The sequence below is a fragment of the Elaeis guineensis genome, chromosome 1, assembly GCF_000442705.2.
Source record: "Elaeis guineensis isolate ETL-2024a chromosome 1, EG11, whole genome shotgun sequence".
In the NCBI taxonomy this organism is placed as follows: domain Eukaryota; kingdom Viridiplantae; phylum Streptophyta; class Magnoliopsida; order Arecales; family Arecaceae; genus Elaeis; species Elaeis guineensis.
The window spans coordinates 108462198-108487437 of NC_025993.2; the positions used below are offsets into that span (position 1 = coordinate 108462198).

General features: G+C 38.6%; 3 protein-coding genes across 3 annotated transcripts; 2 read left to right on the forward strand and 1 right to left on the reverse strand.

Moving 5' to 3' along the window:
* Positions 1-1196: 1196 nt before the first annotated feature.
* Positions 1197-7548, reverse strand: LOC105038413 (uncharacterized). The gene is made up of 11 exons (XM_010914223.4): positions 7253-7548; positions 7133-7171; positions 6039-6130; positions 5303-5552; positions 4991-5110; positions 4809-4884; positions 3777-3985; positions 3480-3588; positions 3092-3184; positions 2136-2296; positions 1197-1885 (listed from the first exon to the last, which is right to left on the reverse strand). The coding sequence occupies exons 1-11, from the start codon at positions 7397-7399 to the stop codon at positions 1328-1330; spliced, it is 1854 nt and encodes a 617-aa protein (XP_010912525.1). The 5' UTR covers positions 7400-7548; the 3' UTR covers positions 1197-1327.
* A 7278-nt stretch (positions 7549-14826) lies between these two features.
* Positions 14827-17475, forward strand: LOC105038414 (patellin-3). Its single transcript, XM_010914224.4, has 4 exons — positions 14827-16044; positions 16418-16542; positions 16642-16783; positions 16912-17475. The coding sequence occupies exons 1-4, from the start codon at positions 14896-14898 to the stop codon at positions 17170-17172; spliced, it is 1677 nt and encodes a 558-aa protein (XP_010912526.1). The 5' UTR covers positions 14827-14895; the 3' UTR covers positions 17173-17475.
* Positions 17476-23535: 6060 nt separating this feature from the next.
* LOC105038415 (uncharacterized) lies at positions 23536-25184 on the forward strand. Its single transcript, XM_010914225.3, has 2 exons — positions 23536-24632; positions 24723-25184. Exons 1-2 carry the CDS (start codon positions 23622-23624, stop codon positions 25035-25037), a joined length of 1326 nt encoding a protein of 441 aa, XP_010912527.1. The 5' UTR covers positions 23536-23621; the 3' UTR covers positions 25038-25184.
* Positions 25185-25240: the final 56 nt, after the last annotated feature.

The following is a 25240-nucleotide window of genomic DNA, read 5'->3' on the forward strand; positions in this document are numbered from 1 at the left end:
ATGCATTTTAGGATTGAGCTCTGGAGAGGAAGGTAGCAACCAGCCGAACTAACAGCTGTTGGTTCGAATGGAGCTGTAGAGATGCTAAATCTTGTTGGATCCTTGTTGGAGAAGTTTGGAAGGATGCACGCAAATTTTCCTGCACGAATTTTGCAATTTTAGGACAGAGTGATTTTGTGAGCTTTCTGAATTATGCTAGCACTACCTTTTTATTCTGCACCAGCACTTCTCTTTTTCTTCTGTTACCTCTTTTATCTTCCGCTTTCCATAGTTTAATTTCCCAAGAGGTTTGAGCGCAAGGACTTCAATATTGATGTGCATGATAGAAAGCACTAGCGTGGCTCAATTTAGCGAGCAAAAATTAACCTGGGGCTTGAAACTCAATTTGGTGCACAAAGGGGATGCAAAGAAGCTCAGCAGCTTATGGGTTGCTCAAGCGCATCTCAGGTTATTACTGCACTCAATTTGACTCAGAGGTTCACAAACCTAATTATATATATAATGATATTTTATTTTATCTTAATTAATGATTAAGGCTCAAATTCAAGTTCAAACTGGAATTTCAATATGACTTAATTGATATTTGAGTGGAGTTCGAATTTGAATACCAAGTGTTGATTAATCTCCCATCTCAATTACAATCCTAATGCATAATGACCGAACCATAACCATTACTCAATCACGTATGTCCCGGAACCTTGATATCAGCTTTATGAACGGGTCTTGGAAACAACTCTAATAGAAATACACACGCATGCCATGACTAGAAAAAAAGTTGGAAAACTTGATGTATTATAAATTATTATATATTTATTGCATATAAAGGTGAAACGGAATCAGATATGAATATATGAATATTATTTAGCTGAAAAAATTTACATCTATATCTATTTTAAATAGACATGGATACAATTCGAATACTGAAAATATAAATATGATTAGAGATATAAATTGAATAATTAAATTTCATAATCGTAAAATTTAAAATATTACTAAATTGATGATAAATCAAATTAATAACATATTTATATGATTATATATATATTTTAAAAATTAATATATACTACATAAAATTGTATAAAATTATAAATAAATTTTAATATTTGAATATAGATCTAATATTTGTTTGTCTATATTCATATCGAATATATCCATTTTTCTTTGATAGGTATAAATACGGATATGAATATTAATCGGATCATCAAATTTCTATCCATATTCGAATTAATTTGAATATGAAAACGAATCCGGACGGATATTATCCATACCACTTCCACACCTAATTGCATCAGTGGAAAAATACAAAAACACAATTACAGTTTCTTTGTCAGGATGACAACATCCTAGATGAAAGCAATATTAGCAGACCTACGGTTGTTAGAAAGCTGACAATCATCCCACCCAGCAAAATCCAATCCATGGTAGATAATTTAGCACTCATTCTTCTTGTCTCCCGGTTCTCCGGGAATTTATTTGCATTCACATCATTCATCCTCATCGACCCTTGTTGCCTTCTCTTCTTCAGCAGCACAGACTGAACTGAACTAATAAAATTTCTTCCTACTTGAATTCTTGTGGTTGAGCTGTTTATAACAATGGCAACAGGAGATTCATCAGGACCACAATCGCTGATCTGCTGCCCCATATCCTGCACGGCACATTGGCAGGGCTCTGGCTCCTTGTCGCATGAACCAGGACAAGGAAAAGCTTCCAAGGTAATGTTCCCTTGGTATGTATTTTCTTTTACCTGAGCTGAAGGAGTCTCAATCACTTCACCAAAAACGGACCACCTTCCCACAGATGTAATCTTTACATCTGTTGAGGTACCTAGCATACCCTCTGGAGCAATTATAAGCACCTGGATATATCCCTTAGTATGGCCAACCTGCAGTAAGAGGAGAAAATCCAGGTAAAAGGGCAAGTTAAAACTGCATCAGAGGTCTCAAATGATGAAAAAGTAAACTTCAAGGACTGTTGATTTTTAGACCCTCTAAGTAGCCTTTTCTGTTAATGAGGGGGCACTCTGGGTGTTGATTTTTGGTTTGCCTAACTTTACATTGAATAAACTCAAAAATAAAGGAACAGAAACACAAAATGACATACATTAGAAAGAAGGAACAGGATAACTTCCTTACCAAATGAATTCCATCAGTGGCAATTTCAGTAATCCAAATCCTCTCAACTCGACCTTCCATTCCTTTGTAGGGGGAAAAAGATTCAAATACATTAGTCAATTCACGACTACGCTTCTTCACTACAACGCTTGGAACTTTCTTCATCCTTGCAGCAGGAGTCCCTTGAACAGCAAGATTAAACAGTTGTGTCATGTTTGTGAACACATAACAAGAACCAAATGCAACCATCAGCAGTTTGGGTTTAGAATTGAAAGTAAAAAATAGCACATTAATTAGTTTGGCTGAAGGCTCCCTTAAGCTAGGCCTCTATTACAACAGCCTCATGAGCACAACCACAAACACTGTTGCCAGATAACAAACATCGTGCCATTTCGAGATTGCAAAGTCTTCGTTTGTTGCATGAAACAAGTTGGCATGACAAAGAAAAACCTGGTAGCAAGGATCTTCAACTTCACAGTGTGGGGATGAGAGTGGGTAGGCAATACTCATTTAGGGAATGGAAGTGCACAACAGGCATACTTGTGTTTAGTACCATGCTGTAGCACGTATCCATTTATCCAGGGCCTAATTTTATGAGTTAGTATGCCAGAAAAAATAAATTTTAATAGCCAATGATACATGGAGTTGCAAACAAAAAGCAGCAAAACGTGTCGTCGTAATTGAATTGAGGTTGATTTGGCTAGAATATTGCAGGAATAGAAGATTTTCCATTTACAAGGAAATTTGCTCTGGTGCAGGTAGGAATACGAGTTTTGGTGTTGCATGCTCAAGAAAGTGTTTCAACTACTAAAGTCGGAAAAATAAGCTCTGGTAAGTGATAATGATGCTTCCGAACATTATCAATTTTCTACTATTAAAATCCTATTGTATACGCTGATATAGAAAAATAATGCTACAACACTGATCAATGACAGAACTGTTATTTGAAGCGTTAATAAGAAAACAAGGAAACATACCAGGTCTAGGATAAAATTGAGAAATATGAACTTGAGGGAATTGGTACTCCTTTATCAGACTGACAGTTTGTGCAAAATCTTCATCAGTTTCACCTAGAAAACACAGGGGATGAGACTTTATGTGCCATTCCTTCATCATCTTCATATGCTATTAACTATACAAGACCATCTAGATTTTGCTCAGAGCAGATACTCTCACGAGCATTATTTGAATGATTTTAAGGCACATCTTTAATGTTTAAGAGAAAAAATTCAAGTTCAAAATAACAATGTATTTTGCAGTTCAGCAGAGAAAAATACATGCAGCCAATAGTGGAAGCTTAATGGTCAGTATAAAAGATTCATTAGAAGCAGCAGGAGGATACATAAAGTACAGTTTGCTCATTACCAGGGAATCCACATATAATATCAGTGGCAATTTGCATCCCAGGTACAAGTTCGATTAGAGTGTCCACCACTGTTCTAAACTCGCTCACTGTGTACTCACGATTCATTGCCTGACATAATGCCAGCACACACTTGTCAGGTCTATATTTGACTAAAATCAGGCTCCTCAATAACTTGTTATACTGCTTCAGTAATTAAAATGCAGGAAACAAGGAGGACTTGTTTACATTTACACATGACCATTGATTGGAAGGTTATGAGCAACAATAGTATAAAAAATCTATATATCAAAACTTACAGCCAGGACAGAGTCGCTCCCAGACTGCACAGGTACATGCAGAAATGAGTACACACAAGGGTGGCGCAATACATTCGCTATCTCTTTCAAATGTTCCAGTATAAAAGGAGGATTAGTCATGCCAATGCGAAGCATGGTGCTTCTATCAGGAGGAAGTTCCGCAACAATGGAATTTAGTAAAACTGGAAGATTCATTCCAATATCCCGACCTGCAATAATTTTGAGAGTTTCAGCCATAAGCAAGTTATTCCTATAACAAAAACAACAACAACAACAACAATATATGGAAGAAGAAGAATTGTAATTGTTAATATTTTAATTCACAAATTTATAAGCATGGTTAGGGGGCACAGAGAGAGAACTTATCAAGGACAATTAAAAACAAAGAGTACCTGGAGAATAAAACTCTGCCCCTTTTTTATAAAATCAACTATGATTGGCAAAAAAGGCGCTCTCTCTAAGTTGAATAAATATTCAAAAACACGAACTTTTCTTTAGATGATGGAAACCTTGCTTTGGGCTACAATCTGGATAGCTGCTACAGGCCACTAAAGAAATGTGATACAATACTGATTCCAAGCACAGGTTCTTATAGCTAGCATTCCACAAATAAGAGATGGTATAATTCAGATTCAGCACAGTAGCCAGAGATATATTTGACAGCATACTTTTAAGTTTTAGCTGAACCTGCAGAACTGGAACTAAAACTTTTGGGTTTTGCTGGCACCAATCTAAGACAGAGGCTAATTCTGGAGTTTCAAGCTAACCTGACTTGTCCGGCCAAATTTAGAAGAAAAGTTAATTTTTGTATCAAATTTATTCATTCTTGAGAATGAATTTCATGACAATGTAATTGACTTTTATTAGATTGTCATCACACAGCAACATGTGAATATTTTACTTTTTAAGATAGCATAATTCCTTTATCTTTTTTTGACTTTTATTACTTTTTTAGCTGAAACAGCTTGGGTTAAGATCCTTGGTACCTTGGCAGAAATACATAATCAATAAAAAAGCACATGATCAGCTTACCATAAGCACCGGTATCTTCACTGCTCAACCATATCTCTTTAACTCCTTCAGATACAACCATTTTTACGCGCTCAACCTGCACCAGTGATGGGTATGAAATGATATTCCAGATTTACTCAAAAGAAAAAAAAAGGTATTCCAGATTTCAAATAGATAACCATGGATCAGGGCAACAAACTTACAAGGCTATTCACTGTATAGCTCCCTAGATGACCACGGGCATGCTTTGTCTTGCAATAAGTGCAAGCACCTAGACAACCAACATTAATCGGAAGTATCTCAATAAATCTGTTCTTCCTAACCTGTTCAAAAACACAAAGTAAAAAGAGAAAACCATATGGGACCAAAAAATGGAATTATAAGAAAACAAAAAAGCCCAAGATGTGTTAGGACATCAAAGGGTGAAACTGCATTGCAGCAAGATTGGCAAAGCCAAGTTTATTCTGCAAATGGTTTTGAATTAAAATGTTGTAGGTGTAATTTGTAATGTGTACCTTAGGAAGGTCTAATGCAGGCAATGTTTTCCGGCTTAATAGGCGGACTTCATGCCCTTTCAGTGTCTCCTCTACTACTTCAACAACACGATCTATCTGCTGCACCCCGATTACACTGACCCCTTCAAGTTCCTTCAGATCTCTACTTCCCTGAGGTACACATCCTGCCACCACAAGTGGCTTCTTTGCGCTTTGACATTTTGATATGAGAGTTGTCATGGCAGATTGACTAGGAGACTTCACTGTGCATCTGTACCAGAATATAATTGAAGCATTTGAAACATAAAGATTTGTAAATTCAATGATGCATTTATGCGTGCATATCCAATCCCACAGGGAAAGGAGAAGGATAAAAAGAAAAGAAAAAAAGAAGAAAATGGTGCAGTCGTATGTTATGGTCTATGATGGGTGCTGCAACGGTATAAATGGCAGATGCAACATGGATCAGGTGTCAACCTAGAATTTCAAGATGAATTTGCCTAATAGGGCAGCAAAACTGTGAAGAGCTTTCAACTTAGGCATCACCAATTTTAGGAAATATAAGACAACCTAATACTTGAACAGCAAATGTTGATCCATGATATGGGAATACCATTCAAATTTGCATATGGAGAAGTAAAATCCTGTGAACTATCTGAAAGAATAATAGAAAGTAAGGCACTTCCTTGCGAATGGAAAATGGATTAAAAAAAAGAAAAAAGCATAATGAAATGGAAAAACAAGAAGGGAGCAGTACGTATTTATTAGCCATAAGTCTGCCTCCTCAGGTTCATCAGTCACTGCATACCCAAATGCCGAGAGCTGACCAGCCATGTATTCACTGTCGCTCTGTGGAGCAAATATGCAAGATGATAAGCAATTTAAATCTCAGATCAAATTTTATTTTATATTTGTTGTACAATGAACATTGTTTTATTCAGCTTAAGGTACTTCCAATGCCCAGTCAATAGATCCAAAGAAAACAATCATGATGATTGAATCTCATGCATGATAGATAAAAACTTTTCTTATTGCCCCCAATCAGACTTGCATGAATGGAAGGTAAATACAGTGAATTGACAGAAAAAAGAAATTTCGTAGGAAAAAGAAGTAAGTTGAATATGAAAATCAGATGTGTCTTATGGAAGAGAAGGAAATGTACACGAAGGATACGAAGCAGAATGTGTAGAGCAATATATCAGAACTGTTGTGAAACCAAACTACTTGAGTTCAAAAGGAGGAAAGCAAGGAAGATTAAGGACGGATAGAGATGAAATTGAGGATTCACTCCAAAAACTTATGCACGCTGTCAATACATAAATTCATCAAAATACAGTTTAAATTTCTCAGCTTTCAGTGACAAAAAAGATGCATGGCTTCTTCCAGACTGTCAGATATTAATTGTCTATAGTGCGCAACATGATTTTCATCAATGCCCTTGCATCTTTCTTCAATAACTTAAACTTTCAGCAAGTAATTAACAGGTTATGGAAAGTATGAATGTGATATCGAGTCCAACTGCCAGTTTAAGAATTTACACTTTCAGTCTCATGCATTGTGTGCCTCTTTTCACTATTGAATATAAGACCACTGCTTAAGTTATCTCAAATCATTCATTCTCTGCTCTTGCTGCCCAACCATATACAAAGAATTACTTCTACCACTGATAACTATGATCGGAAATTAACCAAACACTTCAAAAGCACTTAATCAGCGTAGAACCAAATCCACATTTTACCTACTAACCTATTCGGTTTCACAATTATCCTACCCAAATCTAAGAGAAGAACAACATGTAAAGGAGAAAAACAAAAAAAAGAAATCTCTATGGATAGATTAAGAATGGCTTGCCTGGTTATGAGAGCATCCGAAGGTCTTCATATATATAGTCTGCATAAAGATCAAAGAGATGCATCAACACAAAGGGGGAGGGAGGGAGGGAGGGAGGGAGAGAGAGAGAGAGAGAGAGACCTGCGTCCCCGGGATCTGAGGGTTGGATAGGGGGTCGCGGGTAAGGCGAGCCCTGGGCTTCTTTTTGGGCTTCATGCCGACCGCGGTGAGGGGGAGGCGGAGCCCCGGTGGAGCTCCGGTGGCCACCACGTCTTCGATGTCTTCCATGCCGGCGATGCCTCTTCTTCGTTGCGGTCCTAAGGCGGCGCTCCGACCGTTGAGGCAGAGATCGCAGCAGCGGCGGCGGCAGCGGCGGCGGTGTTACGAGTTATAGTACTCGTACTAGGGATCCCGGCACGTGCGCTGATTAGTGTTCGAGGGAACCCTCCGCCAACGTGCACCATGGTGGCTTAGTTTTTAAGATGAGCTAATTCGCGGAAAGGATTAAATGGGCCGTGAGTTTTCTAGGCTTGGCTCCGTGATCCACTTCAATGTCCATTTGGGCCAACGCAAGTTTCCAAGATTCCAAAATTTCTCCCTGCAGAACCATGCAGTAGGTGCCCTTGATTTGCGTTTGGGTTTATTCTGCGCAATTCTTCCTTTCTTGATGAATCATGAATCGAAGAAGAGGGGAAAAAATATAAGTTTAATGATGAAATAGTACAGATTCATCTTGATGGATGATAATACATGAAAATATTTTAGAGGAGTTAAGTAAAAGGTAAAGAGATTATAAGATATCAAGGAATTATTGGACTCGTTCTTCTTGTATAATTTCCATAACATTCGTATTTGCTTTTCATTTAGATTTAATCAATTTTGAGCTATAATTTTGAAATCATTTGCAATATGCTTGAGTTTTAGCAATAATTAGCATATAACCAATATGTATGGAGCATGGGTTTTCTCCTTTTCCAATTATTGTCGAAATGCAGTATAATAATATAAAAGGGTATAACAAACAAAATGCTGCGATAACTAAATTTTTGGCCTCTATTAAATAATGAACTTTAATGATGGCTATACAAAAGCTCCTAATATCGATAATGATGTCTATGTATCAAATAAAGAACCCTATACAAGATGAATCTTTGTGCAGAAACTCCTATAATTATTAACGTTCCTACGTGATGGATAAAGTCCAACCTTTTTCTCCAAGGAGGAACTCCAGTCATTAGTGCCAGCATGCGCATGGTAGAATGGAGAACATAGAGGTTCATGTTTTTGATGCAACATAGAGGTTTATGTTGTTTGGCCTACAAAGAGAGGATTAGAAAAAGTTTCCCAATAGTAGAGAAGTACAAAGAGAAGAAAACTCCAATTACAAAAACCCTCAAATCTCACAAGTTCTCATAAACTCCTAAAACAAAGACATAATTTCCAAAGCCTTGGGACAAATCAAACATGGGTGTACGGACAGCTCAAAAAATTTGGGTTGGAAGCTGGCGGGTATGACATATCAAACATCTAAACAGTCCTTAATAGTATCCGAAACAAGGATCCAAGAAGTGACGTTTTATTAATGTATCTATGCCATCTCTAATTATTGGGGAAGTGTCCATGCACAATTGTTTTTGACAAACTTGAGCAAGCAAACTTTTGCCTGACTTTGTTTGCAGTTGATGGAGAGCAGAATCTCCAATGGCTAAAATTCAAAAGCGGATGCTCTGTGGTACCCGTGATGCACTGCAGTGCATTCCGCACACTGTCTATTACATAATAGATTATTGCATATGACTACGCACAGCGTACACAGTACAATGCACAATCTCATGCAACTGTTCATCATGCAATAGATAGTGAGCACTATGCACCACATCATGAAGTGCATTGTAGAGGATCCGTGCTCAAAATTCTATTATTATTGGTGGTATAAGCAGACAAATATGAAGATACACAGATGTGTGGAGAATATGGACAGTGTTAAGAGCTTTTGTGTTGGATTCCAGTAATTCCAACATTGCAACAGTTGGGATTCGCTTTATGACCATTTTGTCACCACCACCGTTACCATCCACCCTAATTAAAGCCCACATATTAATCATTGTGCTTGATCTTTACAGCCATAGATCATTCATATAAATCTTTTCTTAATTTTTTGAAAAGGAATCATTTATATAATATTAAACATGTCCTACATGTTGCATGAAATCAAGGAGATGTCACCCCACAGGCAAGGCATGATAATTCCTTCAAAAGACCGTGCCAGGCTCCGGCTTATTAAAAATGGTATGATTGAGGCATTGCCTCATTGATTCGCAAATGTTTTTTTTTTTTTTTGTTTTTTAGAGAACTTAAAGGGATATACACCTGGTTGAAAATTTAAGTGAAGGTGATATGGAACCAAGGTCTTTTATATCAATAAAAGAGATTTCACTAACTCCAATAAACTAGTTGTAACTCCTCAAAAATAAACAACACTTGACAAATCTTTTGAGCCTTCGATAATCTCATCAGAATGCTTCAGTTTCAAAAAGAATAATTTTGATGAAGTCAAAGCAAATTAAGTATTATAATAACTTTCCTATGCTATCACAAATTGTAGTGTAGGCAAATGATTGGCTGAGCTCCTGTCTTAAGAGATGAGCTGGTAAGAGCCGGCAGTGGTTGTGCTTGAAGAAAGACGCAAATTGTCCGACATGAAATCAAGAAAGAAAGTACTCTACACCGAAAGAGTTCTGGAGTTTGTCCAGCAAGATGTCCTCTGATGCCTAAGTAAACTAAAGATTTTAAGAAAACAATGAAGATATGAGAAAATAAAGAAGAACAAGAGCAGTAATAAGGGCGCATGAGAAAGCATACATGGAGATTCCCCAAGCGTTACTTATAGGGTTGGTGCCTGTTGGCGAGTGAGACAAACATACGTCTCAACTACTCGGTGACCATTTTACCTAAAAAAAAAAAAAAAAAAGGAAAACTACTCGGGGAGCACCCACAAGTGTGAATGTCGTGAGGCTTAACTTTCACAATCATAGACCGTGCTGCAATTATTGCCTATTGGAGAAGTTCCTAATTACTTTATAGCACCATAGTCGGCAAGCTGCTACTGATCACTCCAAATAACATCAGCAAAAATTACATTTGAGGCATACCAACAATCATCTTAATCCTTTTGTTGTCTATCAAAATTCTTCATCTAAATGTATATGATCATGAATGCAGAATATTATGGGGTGTTAGATTAGGGGAGTTAAGAGTCTAAAATTGGAACGAGAATGGATGACTCTTATTTCAATCATTTAATTAGAAGAAGTCCTATTCTAATTCTGATTTCAGAGAGGAATGAAAATGGTCCTCCAATTTATCTAAAATTCAATTCCTACTCTTCCTTAAGGATTCAAAGTTTTATTTCAATTTCGATTCCGATCATGAACCAAATGCTTTAAAAGATTTGACCACTTCAATTCCAATTTCCTTCCACTTCGATTTCGATTTCAATTATAAACCAAACACTCCCTATCCCCTATTAGTATGGTTACGACTTCTCTTGCATGCATGTAATAAAATCTCCCATTAGTATTATTATGCGACTCCTCTTGCACAAATGTAATAAAATCTCCCAACCATATGATGGGAGGGAATTTGTTTTATTGATTGTAAGAGGGGATTTGTCACTCATGAAATTAGGTTGATTGCTAACTTGCCATACCAGCTTTAGCAGGATTTAAAAAAAAAAAAAAAATCATGTGAATGAAACAAGCTCCCTCAAGCATTTTCCCGAACTTTATGCAAGCGATCCGGGCCATGTTTCCACCAAAAAAAAACAAAAACAAAAAGGGACTATCTAATTCTTACCAAAAAAATAAAAGACTATCTAACGGTCGGAAATCGCCGCCCGTCGCTGGATGACAGGTCACAAGGGTCCCACCCCAACGTCCGCCACGCCACGATTCCACGAAGCCATAGGAAACGGTTTGTTTCCCGGACGTTACCATACCGCCTTTCTTCACGCCCTTCTTGGCTCCGACGGTGTCCACGGCGGAGAGGACCGTTTAAACCATTAAACATAAAAAAAAAAACGAGACATCATTGTTTGACCTTACTTCTGCCTTTGTGAATGATGGCGGATGCCATTTGAAAAAAAAAAAAAAAAAACCTATGAATCTTTTTATAAAAGGATGGTACAAGCTTCAATCATAATAATAAACGTTGATATAGCTTGCCACGTAAGCAATGATAAAACTGTCCTGAAAAAAAATTATGGTTTTATTTTTGTAAATTAGAAATTGCATCCTCCAATAACAAATTTGAAAAATTTACGCATCTATCTTTGAAAAAAAAAAAAAAAAACTCTCCCTTTCACCTATCTCTATCGAGATAATTGATAATTTTAGTAGTGCACACCGACATCCGATTCTCATCTATTCCGTAAATTGGATCGTGCAAGAAGATCAAAAATAAAATAAAAAAATCTTAGTGCTGAGGGGTTATCTGACAGCAGGTTTTTTAATATCTAAATCAGTTCTTTATAAAATTAAAAAAAAGAGATGTAAATTTTTAAGAAAAAATTACATTTTATTTTTGTAAATTAAAAATCACATCCTCCAATAAGAAATCTGAAAAACTTAGGTACCTGTTTCTGAAAACTAAAAAAAAATCTTCCTCTTTTCTTAACCTCTACCAAGATAATTGATAAGTTTAGTACGATTGCATGGGTTGGTAGTCCAGTTCGACACAGTTTGCACCCTTGGGAAGCTGCCTGAGGCTGGCCATGCCAGCAAAAGTACCAGGAAAAGTGGCATGAAAGGAGAGAAAAAGAGCAGCATGTGGGAAAGGACAATGTAATTGGCATAACGGTTAAGTAAAGTTGGACCGTCACAAGAAAAACTGCCTCCAGAGCTCCGGTCTGGGTGCCAGCTATCCCGCATGCGGTGCAAAGATTGGTGAGCGTATCTCCTTTCCGTCCTCCGGCCTTTTATGTACGGTTATATTGGTTTGGAGAAAAATTCAAAATTCGTTTCAATTAAATTAATTTTTAAAATTAAAATCAAAATTAAACCTATAATTTTTTTTACAAATGATCCAAAAAAAATTAATTCTATTTGATTCAATTTATTGGATTTATGTCTAATAAATTGGATTAAATAAACTAGATTAAATTTAAGTATAAAAATTTCATATTGTACATGTTTAATAAAGTGGTCTAAATAGATTAGACAAAATCTAAATATAAATTTTTTTTATATATTTTAAATATATATCAGGCCAGTTCTTTTTGGTTTGAATCTTAAAATTAAAATCAAAATTAATTTTTTTTAAATAAATTAATAAAAAATATTCAATTTAGTTTAAATTTAAAAGTAGTTATCCATTTAAGTCTCAAGTAAAACATCATTCTCATTTGAAACATATCTTAAAAGCAGCTATCAAAATGAAATGAAATGACTCAATTGCTCTTAGAGTTATAAAATAATACTACACTATTATAAAATAATACTATACTATTATAAAGTAATACTACACTATTATAAAGTTATACTATATTATTATAAAGTAATACTGCATTGTTATAAAGTAATACTACACTATGATAATATAATATTATTTTATTATAAAAAAATATTGTATTAATATAATATAATAAAATAATACTATATTATTATAAAAAATACTACACCAATATAATGTAATACTGTCTTATTGTAAAGAAATATTGAATTAATAAAATAAAATAATACTATATTATTATAGACGAATACTACAGTAATATAATGTAATACTATCTTATTGTAAAGAAATACTACACTATGATAATATAATATTATAATTTTTTAAAGAATATAAAGATATAAAAATAATTTTAATTAAAAATAAATATTTATTTTAGTTTGTATTTGAAATAAATAATTATTTTTTTATAAAATTTATCAAAAAATTTATTTTTATTTTGAAAATAAAATTAAAAATTTATTTTTATTTTTCATTCAGATTCTATAAGAACCGATTAATAATAAAAGTTGAGTACAATAATAGCTTTAACATCACATGAAAATTAAAGGAGAATAAGGACAAGATCTTCTTGTATCGCCATGGGGTGCATAAGATGTCACTTTTTCTTTCACATATTTACAAAAGCTGGTCTCTTTTATGAAACGGCCTCTTTCTTTTGGCTAATAATGACAAAGGCATTCAATTGCCAAATCTTCGTGGAGGATATCTTTGTACGAATTGCAGCTGATATATGTCACTAGTAAAACTAATATTTCTTACGAGATTATATCCATGTGTCTTATATTTGGAAACATGAATAGATGGCGTTTTGCAGCACAAGCGGCACCAAGAGCAGATTAAGCTTATATACAAAATAAAAACTTCGGCAAGTAAAACCGTAGGCCTATATCTCTTTCATTAGAAGAATTTTCGATGTTCGATGGTTTTGTTAATAATTTATCGATAATTACAAGAGCTAACCTAGTTACCTATTTCAATTTTTTAATAAAATAATAAAAATATCTATATAAAACTTCAGGATGTACTGTTTGCAAAAACTACTCATTCTTCTCCGCAGTCCGCACTATTAGCTAACGGCAAAAACAACGAGATAGACACAACTTGATCTTCAATAGATGTGAATGAAGTTATTACACAAAAGCTTCATTGGTTAAAGTCATTTAATATAATTATATACAACTACAACTTATGTAAGAAAAAAAATAAAATGATGCTCTTAAATCTCAATTATTTCATATAATTATATACAACTACAACTTATGTAAGCAAAAAAATAAAATGTTCCTCTCAAATCTCAACACAAATTCAGATATATAAGATCATATAGTGATTCACAAGTAGGATCGACAAAATATGATTTGATCTGTCAATTTGATTCGTATTTGATTCATCATAAATATATTTGGATTTAGGCTAAATGAATTTGGATCATAAATAGATCAATCAATTTAACTCGTTTAATATTTAGGTCGGATTTGGATTTTAGATATCTGATCCATTTAATCCGTTTAATATCCAGATCGATTTGAGTCAGATAAACTATTTAACCAATTTAATCTATTTAAAACCTGTTTAACTTATTTCTGATCCATTTAACATGATTTGTTTAATCTATTTAAAATCTGTTTAAAACCTACTTAACCTATTTCTGATCCATTTAACTCGATCTGTTTAACTTATTTAACTCATTTAACTTAATTTAACTTATTTAATAAATAGATTAAATGGATCGAATCGGATTATTTGTTTAATAAATAGGTTGGATTTAGATTTAAATTTTTGATCTGTTTAATAAACAGATTAAATTTAAGTTGTTGATTTTCTAACTCAGATCCACGTTGATCCGATCCGATCTAATTACCACTCCTATTCACAAGCTATCTTGTAAAGTAGATTGCTACTTCTATCATAGACCCTTTTGTTAGCAATCTCCGTGCCCTAAAATTTTTGATAATAAAACCTTGCTCTAAGCTCTTTTGTTGATTTAATATTTAATTAATCGAATTGATAATCACTAAGGGCTAAGCTACCTACCATTGCCGCAATTTTAAATTTCTTTTGAAATTCACAAGAAAAGGGCAAAAACGGTGGGTTCCTCCACCAATAGGTCCCGCCTGAGCGGTCCAAAGCTGGCCAAGGCCAACAGGCCCTGACGGTCTCTCTCTCCTCCCTCCCTGGCTCTATAAATCTCCCACGCTCCCCCCAAAAGCCAATATGCTATAACCCTATCTCTTCTTTCCTTCTCTCCCTTCGCTTTTCTCCAACTCCCAGCAATGGCCGAGGAGACCCAGAGCAAGGCATCCGAGGCGGCCCAGGTCGTCGTCGCCGAGGCGGTGGCGGCGGCGGAAGAGGAGGTGGTGAAGGAACCGGCGCCTGCGACGGCCCCCGAGGCAGAGGAAGACCCCAATAAGACGGCTTTGCCTGCCGAGACGGCGGCTGAGGACGAGAAGAAGCCTGCTGCAGAGGAGGCTCCGGCCTCCAACGACGCCGTCCAATCCGTCTCCTCCAAGGAGGAGAGCAACCACGTCGCCAACGTCGATGACCCCGAGAAGAGGGCCCTTGACGAGCTCAAGCAGCTCGTCCAAGCGGCCCTCGCCAACCACGAGTTTTCCCCTCCACCGCCGCCCCCGCCAGCGGTGGAGCCGCCAGCGAAGTCTGAGGAGGAGTCCAAGCCGGAAGAACCTTCTGTTCCGGCGCAGGCTGAAGAGGAACCAACCCCACTGGCCGACGTTCCTCCGCCGACGGCGGAGGAGAAGGCCGTCGTGGTGGAGGATGACGGCGCCAAGACAGTAGAAGCCATTGAAGAGACCGTCGTCCCTGTCACCGCCCCGCCAGCCTCCGAGGAGGCGCCTCCAGCGGCGCCGGAGGAGGAGAAGACCCCTGCTCCTCCGGCATCCGCTGCGGCGGCGTCGCCGCCGGCGAAGGAGGTGCTCATCTGGGGAATCCCGCTCCTCGGCGACGAGAGAAGCGACACCATCCTCCTCAAATTCCTCCAAGCCCGGGATTTCAAGGTGAAAGAAGCCATGGCAATGCTGAAGAACGCTGTGATTTGGAGGAAGGAGTTCGGGATCGAGGCCCTCCTCGAGGAGGACCTCGGCATCCCGGAGATGGAGAAGGTGGTGTTCATGCACGGCGCCGACAAAGAGGGACACCCGGTATGCTACAACGTCTACGGGGAGTTCCAGAACAAGGAGCTATACGCCATGGCCTTCGCCGACGAGGAGAAGAGGCAGAGGTTCCTCCGGTGGAGGATCCAGTACCTCGAGAAAGGCATCCGCCAACTGCTCGACTTCAGTCCTGGTGGAGTCTCCACCATGGTTCAGGTCACTGATCTCAAGAACTCAATCGGTCCAATGAAGCGCGAGCTTCGCCAAGCCCTCACCCTGCTCCAAGATAATTACCCTGAGTTTGCTGCCAAGCAGGTATGTTTGAATCAACAATTCTCTGTCCCATTCAATATCATTTTGCGTTTTATGACTTGCCTTTGCGATATCACTTGAGTTGTGCTTGAAGTGGAAAAAGAAAGTTTTGATTTTTCTTTTTACTATTGCTTTGTTTTGCATTGGATTAGATCAAGTTGGAATTTCTGATTAAAATCAACTAATATCATGTTTGATCCCAATCTTCTTCTTTTTTTTTTTTTTGCTATTGGTGAATAATAATTTAATAAACTAGAGCTTTGAATCAAGGCAATCTTGTGTCCTTTGTTCTTTAAAGAATTTTGGTTTCAGAAAGCTTGGATCTTTATTATGTGATTCCTATGTATTAATAACATTGTTGGGCCCTGTTTGCTAGATATTCATCAATGTTCCATGGTGGTATTTGGCTTTCAATCGGATGATCAGCCCGTTCTTCACCCAAAGGAGCAAGAGCAAGTTTGTTTTTGCTGGGCCATCCAAAACAGCTGAGACCCTTTTCAAGTCAGTGGAGATCGCTCAAGCTTCTTCTATGTTTTCAAGTCATTTGAGGCAATTAATTTGAGTAATTTGTTTTCATATGCTCTTGTTTAATTTGTACAGATACATCGCTCCTGAGCAAGTCCCAGTTCAGTATGGAGGTCTGAGCAAGGAGAAAGACCCCGATTTCACCTCTGCCGATGCAGTTGCTGAGATCACCATTAAGCCCTCGGCAAAGCAAGTCATAGAGATACCAGTTACTGAGGTGGGGGAGCTTGTTACTTTCACTAGTTCAACAAATGTTTTCCTTTCTATACTACTAACTAAGATGTCATGCCTTTAGCAATTTGGTTTCAGAAAATGATCTTTGGACTGAAATGCCACTCCTTGCAGAAATGCCTTCTTGTTTGGGAGCTCCGAGTCCTGGGATGGGATGTGATCTATGGCGCGGAGTTTGTGCCGAGTTCGGAGGATGGATACACTATAATTGTGCAGAAGGCTAGGAAATTGGTTGCCACTGATGAACCTGTGGAGAAGAACAGCTTCAAGATCGGCGAGGCAGGCAAGGTGGTTCTTACAGTGGATAACACCTCTTCTAAAAAGAAGAAGCTCCTCTACAGATACAAGATTAAGTGCTATACTGAATCCATTTGAGGAGCTGCCTGAGGAAGGGATATGAGAATTAGAAAGTGATTTCTGAACAATGGCATTTTCCAGTGGATAAATGCAGACTTGAAATGGTGTTATGTGGGAAGATGGTTATTTCCCCAGTGTTTTTGCATCTTGTTTTCATTTTTGAGTTTATTTTGTTTAATGTAAGTGCATTGGTGGTGTTAATTTTTGGGGAGACTTGGTGTCAATTTGAGTTATTTACTTTGTAATTTATCTGTGTACATTTGCTCTCTCTGGATTTACTCTTGTTATATGATTGCTTTGCTAGGAACCTTGGCCATGGAATCATCCATCTATTTCTTCTCTCATTTCTGGATCCTTTTTCTTTGTTGATGGGCTTTTTGCCTAATCTTTCTGGCAAAAATCCTTCTTGTTTGTCTCTGTTTTCTTTATTCTTTCTCTGTATGAACTGTTGCATCTATCACCTAGCTGTCTTTAGAGATATATTAGCTTTTCCTAATTTGTTCCATCGTAAGGTCTGCCACCTCATGGAAGCCAACTTCCATAAGTCTCTCCATAGATTTGCCAATTCCAGCTCATGAGATTGGAGGAACTCAGCAAAGTTAACAAGCCATCCGACACTTAATTATTATATCGGTACTCCTTTTGTTCTCTGGTTGCATGAAAATAAATATTACCTGCCAAAGGGAATGGAGATGGAAGGATGTAATCTATGATCTACGGGGACAAGGAAAGGGACAAGAGTAATGATGCAGGACTCTGACCTCTCTGTGCTGTAGAAGAATCCTATGTTTGCTGTTGCAGGATTCGCATGTGAGCAATGGTAGGCATTAACAGAGGGATGGGCTTCCCTTTCTCTCCAGAAAACAACAGTCAGCTCCTTGTTTTAAGGCGTGACCAAGGGTTCCTCGGTGCAGTAAATAGAAAAAGGGTACCCCATCCAAGAATGTTTAAAGTATTGACTCCGGGCATGAGCCCTTCTCCACTCATATAGCTTTGGTTGTTGGATTCCTTACTCTTATTTTATTGTGTTTGCAAGCTTATCAAGAGGCTCTCTCTCTTCCTCTTCTTCAACTGCTGCTGCTTCTACAAATAGGTAAATGTGTACCATGAAACATAGGATAAACCTTCCCTTGATATCCTTGTCCCTCCCAGTCTTAATGAAAGGCAGGATTGATCCACTGGCTGCTGATACTATCAGGGGTACATGACAGGACTATTTTGATTTGGCTCTAGGTAGGTCAGCCCCACCTTGTTGAACGTGATCAGCAATAGTTTTAGCCAATTCTGAGTGTTGTTAGCAAGTCAGGTGATCCAGCTCTGCAATGGGTCCATACCTTGGTTGGTTGGAAGCTGGATGAGCCATAAATTAATAGCTGAACTAGCTGGTCTTTGGGTCACTTCCTAGCTTGAGCTTTTTCTTTTTCCTTTTCTTTTTCTCCTAAACACTAAGATTGAGCTTTGAAGCAATTGCTTTTGGGCACAAGACTCTTTTTATTGGAGTCATAACTAAAGGAACAAACCAGCTTGTCTTTATAGAGGACAGGCATATATTTTGGCCGGGCAGGTTGGATAAGAACTTCCCCACCATTTGTGTTGGTGATAAGGCATGAGTCGTTGTCACATTCTTCTCATTTTCTCCCACTCCAAACCTCTTGTTTTGGTCCAAAAGTAATGAACAACCACCCCTAAAAATCATAAGGAGAGGCCCCACTTTGATTAAAAATCCTTATGCTATACATATTTCAAATGATTCATTTCATCTTCAACACCTATTTGGGTTTCATTTTTCTGCTACCCAACTGGCAGCCAGATTTGTTAGAATTTTAGAACATGTTGTGTGGTCCTCCCATTCCTCCATGGAGGGCACTTTCTCTGTCCCCAAGATACGTATGCACCTTTTATGGACTCGGGCCAATTGCCATCCAGGCCAGCTCCTCTTCTTTTACATAAAAAAGGCCATTTAAACAATTGCTAGGGAAACAGGTGATACCACTTGATGTTTGACCAGTCAAGTTGGTCACTGAGCACAATCATATGTGGTTCTTTGCACGCCCATGTGCATGATATCTTTTGAATCTAAGCTTCACTCTCTCTCACCAAGATCCAAATCCATGCAACCGAATTTAAGATATAATAGAACTACCAGGAGGTTGACTGCCCCATGCTCTAGTTTTTCGATTACCATTACCTCTTTAAAATTGTGATGTCGTCATCTTTTCAATTTTATTCTCAAAATTTATTGATTATTTGGCAACTAAGATGAGGTATAGTTGTCTTTATGTCCACTAATTTACGATACTATTTGGAAAACTGAAGAATAACTTGATTAGATTGTGGGTGAAAAATTCTATGATGATTCGAGACAGCAATTCCTAGTAAATAGAATGTTGTCCTGGATCGAGCATGAATAAAATAACAAACAACTTTCATTGACAACGATGACAGAACAGGGAGCAGCTTCTCTTTTTTTTTTTTTTTAAATAAAAGAGATAAAGGAGGGAGATCCACATGTACCATAATCATCTGAATCACAACATTAGGAAATCATCATCCAAGATTTAAACCTAGAACCTCTAGTTATCAAGCAAAAGGGCGTGGCCACCGAGATAAGTGCCACTTCATCAAGCACATGATCTTTCACCTCTAAATATGTTTAGGCACTAAACTTTTAAGAGTACCTTGTTAGTTTGCCACCTTTCTTCATTCTCATAAATTGCCTCCGACCATGGTCATATAATTCAAAAATAATGAGGCAGCTGAATATATGCACCAAGCGTGCTAGACTAACCAAAAAGCAAGGTGGCCCAGTCGAGATTTGGCAGCATGGCTACAGTAAATGACCTTGGCATTCATAGACACATAAATCCCTACTACATGTCCATATTATGATATTATCTACTTGCATGTGTTCCTCTTTATTTTGACAGGAATTCCTCCACAAGAAAATGTCCCCACTGGATCTCCTTCAAGATCAACTCCAGCGGGAGGAAGGCAGACAAATGTCTCATGGGGACAAAACAAGTCCTTATCATTGTAGGAAAGGGAAAGGAATAGACTGTTGGTTTAGGGGTTGAGGCATGTGGCTGTGTCCCAGGCCTTCTTAGGCCTGGTCAAGGGTGGGTTCCTGCGGGGAATGCGGCTACTTTGCTCCCCTTAAAGAGGTGAGTTGGTGTAGGACACGAGCTCGTGCTTGTGGGGTATCCCTCCCCCACTATTCGCTGGCTGCATTATTTCACTGGCGTTGATACACTCCAGCCAGGGTATTCAAATTCTTATTGGAGGGAATAGTATTTTTTCTGCCTGTCGAATTTATGTTATAACGCGTAAAAGTTTATATCCAATTCCAAATTCCACTGCCATCTGTTAGATTCCAAATCAGATCCGGGATACGTACTTAATTCGTTTGTCACTATGTTTAATCCCAATCTGATGATTCAATAATTTTGAGTACTTATTTTTTGTCAAGCTTGACATCTTGAATTTTACTTACTCTATGGTTGGACTTGAGTCAATTTCAGCCATGCTTGGCTTTGCCAAATCATACCTGACCCAACTGGAGCTTTTCGAGTAAAATCTCCCCCATGGATCTCCTTGTCCAATCGGCAAATTGAAATATGTGGGTTTTGAATCCTTTTAGCTGGAGTTCACCTTTTAAAACTAAATCCACTAAAATTGTTGGGGAAATTAAGACCATGAGATCTGTAATTGTTCAACCCTCGTAATAGGTGTCCAATGCTTATCTATTGCAGCTCTTGGACAGGGTAGAATCTGAAAAATTATTGATTAGAACGATTCTACTATATATATCTTTGACTATCTAATAATAAATCAGAACATCATCTATTCGTGAAAAAAACTGTATGGTTATTCAAGCTTTATTGAAAATTTAAAATACAAAAAATTTCATTGTTAACTATAATCGGTCAATTGATAATTTTTATTGTTTTGAATGAAAAAAGATCTACTTTTTTGGATGGTGTGCTAGCTTGTTATTGGATAGTACAAGATATATATACGATAGAACTATTTTAACCAATAATTTCTTATGGAATCCTGGGTAAACTGAAGATCGAATTCAAGCATTTGGAAGACTCAGTTGATTGAGGGCTTATTAGAATTTTCCAATAGAATTGGGTTGAAAATATTGCAAAATTCATAGGTTAAGCCACCTATTTAAGTATGGTTCAATTAATCAAAAATCTCCCTGTCCAAATTCAAATTCTAGGGAAAGAAAAAAAAAAAATCTATATTGATCTCTTCTTTTCCTGCCATCTAAAAATTGGGATATGGGCAAATCTTTAGAAGATGAAGATTAGATAGACCAACAGATTCGATTTCTATAGAATTTTCAATCTAATTCTATAGAAATATCCAAACAGATTCTCAAAAGAAATACTATCCGGTGGGACAAATGTTGTTTAATCCTGTGCAAAGATTAGAAATCTGTAATCTTTCGAAATTTAATAGAGCGGACTCCTTGTTTCTAATGCAGATTGCATCACCAAATGGCCACGTTTTTATATATACATACATGGAAAAGAAAAAGAAAAATCATCCCTCCATGCACACCATGTAGTCATACGATACGAATAGATTAAATGAAAGAAAGGATTCGATGCCAGCCGTATCGTCCAATGACCGCCGGACTTAGGCAGGAGAGTGCGATTCACAAGCAAGCTAAGAGTCTTTTCGTCTTATTTGTTTCTCGTCTTGTTTGGCATAAATTACGCTCTGTGGAAACGCCCACCCTCACAGAGTGAGCTACATGGACCTTTGCTTTGGCTGTATCGTCTAGTGTTTTGTTGCTTTGTAACACATGCAGTGCATGTTTGGTGCAAGAATAAAGTGCTGAATCTTAGGTCTTGGTTTCTGCGCTGATAGCTGCTCTTTTTGTGATATTTACCTTGGAATCTTTTAGAGAGAATATTATCTCGGAAAGTTGTTGCTTTCAAAGCGTGAATTCTCCAGCTTAGACTTGATGGCATGATAGAATTGTTAAGGTCTGGCAAATTAGAGGGTCAAAACTTGGTGTGAGGACAACCTAAGTAGACATTGGATTTCAAAGGTCTTAGGCATGCTAAAAAGATCTTCATATACCTATAATTGATATAATATGCCGCTTCATCAAATTTCAATGCTTTGGGTCAAAAACTAGTGGAAAGTTATATGTAGTAAGTTGGTGACCATATTATTTTGATTTTAGTTATTTCAATCATAACAGGAGCAGTTTGATCGGTTAGAATGAGGTCTTGTAATCTATTTTAATAGCCAGCAGAAGGGTTATAAGCATATTGTTTAGAAATTTAAAAAAATATTGAATTGTTGAGTTCCATATTCATGGTGATCTCCACATTTTCTCTCTTCTTCTTCTTAACTTCCTTCTTATTCTTCTTCTATCTTAATATTTTTATCCTCATAAAAGATTTCCATTTTTATCATCACCGCTTTCTACCTGTGTTCACAAGTAATAAACCTATATAACCTAATTTGATAACATAAATATTGCGCGCGCTTGTGTTACCATAACTACTATGTGCATTTGTGTAAGATAGCTGAGAGGTATTGGACCAAGGCTAAATTTAAACTCATTTGCTATCTAACATCATAAATACCGAAACATAAGCAAATTTGCTTGCTGGTGTAGATCAAAAGTTTTTGCAAGATGGAGATTCTCGAGATCATGCATTAGCAGAGGTAGAAATATTTTTAGTCCTCGTACAATATTTTATTCAATTGAACAACTGTTAATGATTTATGAAATAAGGAGATTTTCTTTACCATCAGATTGGAAATAATATTGTGATGAGAGGGTGGTAGCTCCATGACTAATGAAAACAACCAAAAGACTTTCCACAGAAGTACAAATGTTTCAATGAACTGCTTGGTGGCTGCAGAGATGTGTACACGAAGAAGAGTGAGTATTACACATACACCAGTATGCATGGAATACCATTATCATAAGCTCATGTTTCTACACGTACCACATTCACTGCTAAAAAAAAAAGACACAAAAATTAGAAGTTATTTGTACTAGTTGTGGGATACGTATCAACATGAAGTTCTATGCAGGCACATTTTAGCTTGCCAACAACAATTTCCTCTCCCAATTCCTTCCTGGGCCCAGTTTTAAAATGGGCAGGCCTGATTCCAGCCTCTAAAGCCCATTATATTTGCCTGCTGGAGACTATAGCGGCCCATCCGGCCTACCTGGCCCATCTCCACCCTTGTTCCGAACTTTTCGTCACACCGCTCTCCGGTTCCACAGTCCGATATTGGACACGTCCAAACGATACGTGGCAGTATGTGGACACGTGCTACCACCTCCATCCAGCCAACTGGCCACGTGTGCACCGTGCATCGCTCTATCAAAGCCAAGCCAAGAACTGAAAGTCTGAAACCGCAATAGACGTGCTAGCTTCTACTTTGTTCGTTGTTTGTTCCTTGACCACCCAATCCTAGACGCAGAGATGATGAACCTCCTCGCGTTGGGCCTCCTCATCTCCTCCCTCGCCGCCGCCGGCGTATGGTCACCTCCGCCGGAGCCACCCAAGCCCCGCCACCCCGACAATCTCGTCCGAGAAGGCCACCGCCTCATCGTCGTCGAGTACGAACGCCAAGTCCCCTCCGACCACTCCCCGCGTCCCGAAACCACCCATCACCTCATTGAAGAAGCCAAGGAGAAGTTCCAAGAGGCTGCCTCCCATCTCCCCAACGTTGGCCAGGGCATCTCCACTCCCACCACCCAATCCCAACCAGAATCCCAATCCCCTTCTACGAAGGATAAGATATGCGATGCCTACGGCGCATGCAAGGATAAGCTATCCAACCTGGTAGGCAAGAGCAAGGATAAGGTCGCCGAAAAGGCTTTCCAGCTTGAGGACACCGCAAAGGACACCACCAAAAAGGTCATGGACAAGAGCAAGGACATCACCACCGACAAGGCCTTGGAACTCAAGGAGACTGCGAAGGACACCGCCAAGAAAACAGTGGACTCGTACAAGGAAGCTGGGCAGGATATGGCGAGCAATATATCAAGCATTGCCGAGAAGGTGGTAAACGAGACCGAGGCGGCGGCTAGCGAGCTGCGGCGGAACCTCACCGATATAATTCGGCGAGCTCGGGACGTGGCCTATGATGCGACTGTGTACGTCGGGGCGCCGGAGACGGCGAGCACGGTGGCAGCGGTCGCACAGCTGCTTGGATTTGCTACAGCGTACGGGACGTGCGTGTGGGTGACCTTCGTGTCGAGCCACGTACTCGCCACGGCGTTGCCGAGGCAGCAGTTTGGGCTTGTGCAGAGCAAGTTGTATCCGGTGTACTTCCGGGTGGTGGCTTACGGCGTCGGAGTTGCATGGCTTGCACACTTCTTAGGGCAGGACGGGCGGGCGGTGGCGGAGCGGTTGCAGGGCTACAATTTGCTTGGGTCCTTTGTGCTGGTCTTGGTCAACATGCTCTTCCTGGAGCCTAAAGCCACTAAGGTTGGCTATTGTATAGTACTAGAGGATTATTCTCTATTGTCTAAGTTATTATAGTTTGTAATTGTTTGGTTGGTTCAAATTGCTTCGTAGGTTATGTTTGAAAGGATGAAGGTGGAGAAGGAAGAAGGAAGGGGAAGGGAAATGGCGGACGTGCTCGTCGAGCCGGCATCGACGACGACGACGGCAACCACGACCACTGCTGCTACCACGCCGACGAGCACGGCGTTTGGGGTGGCGAGGAGTACGGTGGCGGTGGACCAGGAGGTGGTGAAGGGTAGAATGGCGAAGCTGAATGAGAGGCTGAAGGTGCTCAACAACTACTCATCCTTCATCAATGTTTTGTCTCTCATGGGTCTAACCTGGCACCTGGTGCACCTGGCCCATCGGGTGCGAACTAGTTGTTAAAGGCCGGGGCATGCTTTAGTTGTGGGTGGGTTGCGTGGTTTGCCTTGTGATGGTGGAATGTTGTGTTGTCTGCTCTTGTTGGAATTTAATACTGGCTTTGTTACACGTTGCAAATTAATTAACATGTATCTTAGCTTAGTGTGGTTACACTCTCTCTCTCTCTCTCTCTCTCTCTCTCTCTCTTTTTTGATAAAACGGATATA